This window comes from Orycteropus afer, unplaced genomic scaffold, assembly GCF_000298275.1.
Source record: "Orycteropus afer afer isolate SDZICR_OR568_19922 unplaced genomic scaffold, OryAfe1.0 scaffold00235, whole genome shotgun sequence".
Lineage (NCBI taxonomy): Eukaryota > Metazoa > Chordata > Mammalia > Tubulidentata > Orycteropodidae > Orycteropus > Orycteropus afer.
Genome location: NW_006921822.1, coordinates 3,122,403 through 3,129,172, shown reverse-complemented (window position 1 = coordinate 3,129,172; position 6,770 = coordinate 3,122,403). Strand labels below are relative to the sequence as shown.

The 6,770-nt window shown below is 38.7% G+C and overlaps 1 protein-coding gene across 1 annotated transcript in view; it reads left to right on the top strand.

The window, feature by feature from the left end:
* The window catches only part of CCDC158 (coiled-coil domain containing 158), a 106,686-nt gene that overhangs the window by 47,981 nt on the left and 51,935 nt on the right, over positions 1-6,770 (top strand). The window contains exons 12-13 of the mRNA XM_042782081.1: positions 1,653-1,805; positions 4,732-4,844. Coding sequence (XP_042638015.1) covers positions 1,653-1,805; positions 4,732-4,844 — 266 coding nt within the window. The remainder of the gene's footprint in view (positions 1-1,652; positions 1,806-4,731; positions 4,845-6,770) is intronic.

Here is a 6,770-nt window from a genome sequence, read left to right as displayed (position 1 = left end):
TGGGTCCCTGTGGTTGACTGTTCCTCTGTCTGGCTTCCTGGCTTTTAATCCCCTTTCTCCTGCTCTTCTGGCCTGCTGCTTTGGGCGTCCCTGAGTTGTCTCTCCTCACCTGTATCCCTGGTACATGGTGATAGGCCCTAGAAACACAACAACAAAGCTCATAGTCTGGTTGGAGAGACAGACACGTATAGGAATGGGTTATAATATAGCGTGTGAGGTACAGTGGAAAGAAGGTGGGTAAATACAGTAGTATTTGTATCAGAATACAAGTCAGAAGAAGTGGTGGGAACAGAAGTTACACCATTACCTGTTGGAGAAGGTGACGTCTGTACTGGGTTTGAAAGAGGAGTAGGAGGTTGGTAGGTGAAAACAGTAGGAGGACATTCCAGCTAGAGAGAACACATGGGCAGAAGCATGAAGGCATGAAATAACATGATACGACCTAAGAAGTTTTAGTTGGAGCAAAAGTACAAGGCAATGAGGGGTAAAATTTGAGGCAAAATAGATAGGCAGAGCCAGACAATGTAGATCCAGCCATGGGTATCAAGTAGGAGATTGTTGTCATCAGATTTGCGTTTTAGAAGGACCAAGTGAGCAGATAAATTGGAGAAAGGTAAGACTAGATGGACATAGACCAACTAGTTAAGGAAGGTCTGGGGAAATATGATGAGAACTTGAACTAAAGCAGTGTTAGTAAGAATGGGAAGAGAGAAAAGAATGAAAATTATTTTAAATTGAATCAGTAGAATCTAGTGATTAGAGGCATTGAGTTTGTGTTTCAGGTTTTTAGTTGGTAGTATTGGGAAAAGAATGATACAACTGGGAGAGAGAAACTAGAAGGAATGGAAGGCTTGAGGGTGGGAGAATACGATGCAGTCAGTGTGAGATAGATGGTTTTAGGACATCCCCATGGAAATGTCTGGGTAGATGAGGATGGATCTCAGTAAAGAGGTCTTGGCTGTGTTTTTTCCCTTCCTATGTGGAACTGTTATATGTAAATAAATAAATCTAAATAAATAGATCTATGAATAAATGTGTATGTGTGCATTCTAGTGTATTGAGTGATGAATTGCACCAAGTATTTGTTTTTAGGTATTGGAAATAAAAAGTCAGGTAGGACAATGGCTTCCTTGGGTTACGTATAAAACCAAAAAACCAAACTTCTTGCGGTCAAGTCAGATCTGACTCATAGCAACCCCTCCTTGGCTTTCCGAGGCATTATCACTACAGAAGTAGATTGCCCAACTTGCCTTCTGAGGAGTGGCTGGTGGGTTTGAACCATCAGCCTTCTGGTTAGCTGGTTAGCAGTCAAATGCCTTAGGCACTATGTCACTAGAGATATAGATGATGATTAAATCTGTTGTAGTGGATATAGTAATCCAGGAAAAAGGTTTAAATAGATGTGAACCAATTATAATGGCTGGAAAAAAACAATGGATAATAGGTGGATCCAGCCAAGAAGACTAAATAGAAAGATCAGACAGATCCCTGGAGATAAGTATGTCCATCTAATTTCTGTAACAAGTGAAGATTTAACTAAATGAAGACTCTCCCATCTCTAAAATTCTGTGATCATTAATTACTAATAAATATAGTTTGTAACAGTGAGGTAGAACAAAGTAACCATCTATATTGATTGTCATATTGTACAGAGGACTATGAAGTATTGAAAAGGAATTTTCGAAACAAAAGTGAAGAAATGGAAACTACCACAAATAAACTAAAAATGCAGTTAAAATCTGCGCAGTCTGAACTAGAACAAACAAGAAATACGTTAAAGTCAATGGAAGGATCTGATGGTCATGGTATGCTTTCTGAGATTTTTTTTCCTTTGTTTCTGTTTTTAATTTAATTGGTTTAGCTTTACTAAAACACAAGCATTGCATACTTGTCTGCCATCTGTTCCCAGTGCCAGATGATGTGAGAAATATAAAACAATAGATATTAATGATGAGTGTTATATAGCAGTAGTTCTATTAAATTTTTTTTTTCATGGAGACTGCAATGTAGCTAATTTAATCCCTAAAGTGTATGAAACTTCATTTTCATGTGGCTGTTTTGATACTTCCTAATAAACCTCAGTGTCTGTAAAAACCAATTAATTATTTAAGAAAAGTATTGATGTAAATGCAAATTTGCTAATTACTGGTAATTTTCATTCAGTCCTTTATTTTTCAACCCCATATATTCATTCTCTATGTAAATGATATATGTGTGGCGAATTGGCAATTTTGATTCCTCTTCTGTGATAAAAATGGGAAGGAACCCTGGAACTGAACTAGTAGAATGAAGGGTCCCTTCTCACCACCTAGACCTGTTCACTTTTTACCTTGTTCCCCATGCTAATCCAGAGAGATAAGAAGGTTATCTGTTGTTTTATATTATTCATAACATTGTTGGGATGACCGTGTTATCTGACCATAAGAATTAATGAGTATCTAAAGTATACATTTTTCTATTTCTCAATATAAAAAAATTTATTTAAGAAAATTACCTTTGAAGTCAACTACAATCCAATGTTCAAACCAGGCTTATATTTTCTTCAAAGTGGTGAAAAAATAATGACAAACTTTTCATCAATTTTTTTTAAAAAACATGAACTGTGCCTTTATTAACCCATTACTCTGACAGTTTAGATATAAGAGCTATTTCTTTCTTTTTTTGTTTTTTATTGTGATTTGGGCAAAAATTTACAGAGCAAATTCACTTTCCATATGGCGGCAGTTCACATACACTTTGTTTTATGACATTGACTACAATTTACCCTAATGCAACAGCTCCCCTCCCACTTCCTCCCCATAGTTACCTCTTCCCTGTGTCCATCCCTCCATGCACTCCTGCCCCCTGAACTGTCTCCCTGTACATAAACAGCCCTTTTTTCTCCTATGATTGTTCTTTCCAAGGAGTGTATCTACCTTAGGTAAATGTTCAACTCATATGCCTGTCTTTTGTTTGGCTGGAAGCCACAGGTGTGGGTTCAATTCCAGACCTGAAGGGCAGCTAGAGGCCATAGTCTCAGTGGTTCCACCAGGAAGAGCTATTCCTTATAGTGAGAAATTAGACCTTTCATTCTCTCTGATAGTTTGTTTTTAAATAATAGTATATTTTATTTTACTTTATTTTACCTCTGTGCTATAGCTGGACCTGACTTGAATTTATCAAACTTCTTTCCTCAGTTCATGATAGGAAACAACATAAGCTCTTCTGATTTTGAATTTTCAAGCAAGATTGAGCTTCATATAGTTTTTTAGCATAGTGGCTAAGACACTTGCCTGCTAACCAGATGGCTGGCGGTTCAAACCCACCAGCCACTCCTCGGAAGGAAGGTTGGGCAATCCTACTTCCGTAGTGATACTGCCTCGGAAACCCAAGGAGGGGTCGCTATGAGTCGGGGCCGACTCGACGGCACATAACAACAACTAACAACAACTATATCTTAAGTATTTGGTGCCTACTACATGTCTAGAACGTTCTCAATGTATCACCAGTTTCATTAAAAATAATCATATAAATGCCTATGTTGGCAATTTGATTACTGAGATAACAGTAAGTTATATATGACAGTAACCATGTGAATGAAAATAGAATATGCTTTATGCTATCACTGGAATCTTAAGATTATTAATACTAAATTTCTCATGTAGTGCTTCAAATATGGATTTCTGAAAAAGTCACTTAAGTAGAAAATATACATTATTTCTTATATGTCTTACACCTATTCCTCACTTATCTACTATCTCGTTATTGAATGTTTCCCATTTACAAGCTTTGATAAAATTCTCTGGCATCACCGCTGATGATCCAGGCCCCACACAGGGACTTGTCCAGGCCTAGGGCAGCCTCCATGGGCCACTCTGAACAATATACTGGAGGCCCTGATGACTACCGGACCACACACAGGACTGTGGCTGACCAGCCACAGAATGTCTTCTCCCTTTTGTCTATGACATCTCAGTCTGACCATGGAGGTTGCAGGGTGATGGTGAAACAAAGCTAGGACACAGGCTGGTGGGGAAAAGCCAGGCAAGGGGCCAAAGGTGCTAGCGAGGTCAGTGGGGGAAGGCAAGAAGTGAGGAGAGGGAAGAGGGCAGCATGGGACCAGAGAGGATGGAAGACAAGCAAGTTGTCTGTCCAGAGCATGTGGCAGAGAGGATGAGCAGGGTCTCTGTCAAAGGCAGGCACCAGGAAGTGGCCAGCAACACCCAACCACCACCACCACTCCTTGACACTGCAGGCTCCGTGTTGGTGGGGAAAGCAGAGAAGGGGGGCTTGCTGCACCAAATGCATTCCGAGATACATTTGCTCAGTGATGAGCAACCAAGGGAGTAGAGGACATCAGAGTCAAAGAGGAGGTACGGCCCTCAAATTTGCATAACACCAATTTCATATAACTACTTGGTCTTTGGAACCTAACCATGTCAATGAGTCAGGAGTGGGTATATATATATTTATCATACGTGTGGGTTTGGTCAGTATTACTGTTACCGTTGGAAATGTGGCAACTTACCATGGTCAGTAAAATGAATTCCAGTAGCAAAGAAATCACAAAACTTCATCATACATAAAATCTTTCCCTTGAAACTGCTCAGGTGCCTTGGAGAATTTTGCTTGTCACCTCCCCATAAAATTTAAATATCAAATTGCAGCAAACCAAAACCCACTGCCAATGAGTCAATTCGATGCAGAGAAATCTTAAAAACTAAGACACAGTTTGTTTCCTTTTTCTCTCAGCTATGAAAGTGGCAATGGGGATGCAAAAGCAAATTACAGCCAAAAGAGGTCAGATAGATGCCCTTCAGAGCAAGATACAGTTTTTAGAAGAGGCAATGACAAATGCAAATAAGGTAAGGTCTCTTCAGGAGAAAACCAACATGTTCATTCAGTAATATAAAAAACCGTAACTTATGTGAGATACCTACTGCAGTTCAGAAAACAGGGAAGCGTATTTCTGACAGAGAATGAACAAAAAGTTCCAAAAGGAACATTTGACCAGGATTTTAAGAGATAGCTAGTAATTTAAGTGCAGGCAGTGGGTAAAAGGACATTCCTGGTACAGGCAGGAAATGATTATAAACAAAGCATAGGCAGTTCAGCTATAATGAGACCTGTGTTGTTGTTGTTATTAGGTACCATGGAGTCGGTTCCAACTCATAGCGACCCTCTGTACAACAGAATGAAACACTGTCTGGTCCTGTGCCATCCTCACAATCATTGCCATGCTTGAGCCCATCATTTCAGCCACTGTATCAATCTATGTCATTAGTTTCTTCCCCTTGTTTTGCTGACCTACTTTACCAAGCATGATATCCTTCTATCCTGTTCCCTTCTAAAAACATTACAAAGTGCAAGAGGTGAAGTCTCGCCATTCTTGCTTTTACGGAGCATTCTGGCTGTACTTCCTTCAAGATGCATTTGCTTGTTCTTCTAGCAGTCCATGGTATATTCACTATTCTTTGCCAATACCACAATTCAAATACGTCATTTCTTCTGTGGTCTGCCCTATTTCTTGTCCAGTTTTTACATGAATATGAGGCTATTGAAAATACTCTGGCTTGAGTCAGTGCACCTTACACTTCAAAGTGACATCTTGGCTGTTTAATACTTTAAAAAGGTCTTTTGTGAAAGGTTTGCCCAGTGCAATATGTCATTTGATCTCCTGAGTGCTGCTTCCATGGGCATTGATTGTGGATCCAAGTAAAATGAAAACCTTGACAATTTCAATGTTTTCTCCCTTTATTGTGATGTTTCTTGTTGGTCCACTTGTGAAAATGTTTGTTTTCTTTATGTTGAAGTATAATTCATACTGACGATTGTAGTCTTTGATCTTCATCAGTAAGTGCTTCCTTCAAGTCTTTGCTTTAAGCAAGCAAGGTTGTATCATCTGCATATCACAGGTCATTAATGAGTCTTCCTCCAGTCCTGATGCTGTGCTCTTCTTCATATAGGCTAGAATCTCAGAGTATTTGCTCAGCATACAGATTGACTAAGTGTGGTGAAAGGATACAGCCTTGATGCACACCTTCCCTGATTTTAAACTATGCAGTATTCCCTTGTTCTGTTCACATGACTGCCTGTTGGTCTACGTACAAGTTCCTCATGAGCAAATGTGACTTACATGTTCCTGAAAGTCACTACACTTTACATTTTTGTGCAGTAAAAATCACAAGGCTTATGGGAACAATGATGTTAGAGGCACCACATGAAATTTTGTCAGTAACACATTAAAAAAAAAACAACTAGGAGTCTAGTAAAAATGGTAGCACAGTTTTACAAATATTAAATAGTAAATAAATAAATATATATATATATATGTATACACACTACAATAAATATGACATTTTATATTGAAAAAGGTATTAAGTGGGTTTGTGGAGGTGTGTGTTGGAAGGGGTACAGTTGTGAATTATTGTGAAGTGGTCAAAGGAGAGTTTTCTGTAACACCAGATGTGGATGGGTGTAGCCCAGACAAAGTAAACTGAGATAGCTGGTAGATGTTTGAGGTATGTGTGCATATGTTTTTTGTGGATTCATATGCACAAATTTTTTTTAGCTGAGTGCAGTTTTCTGTGTTCACCTAGTATTTCTCACATATGAAATTGTGCAAGAGCAAACAAAGTTTAAATCATTCCACAGTATATCAATCACTGGATCAAATTTGCATCTTAAAGAGTTATAACAGAACTGATTATAATGGAGATGAGAAGGTAAAGGACATAGGTAAAAATAGTGCAACGAAGGAAATTGCTAGTTGCTATCCATAATGAGCTACT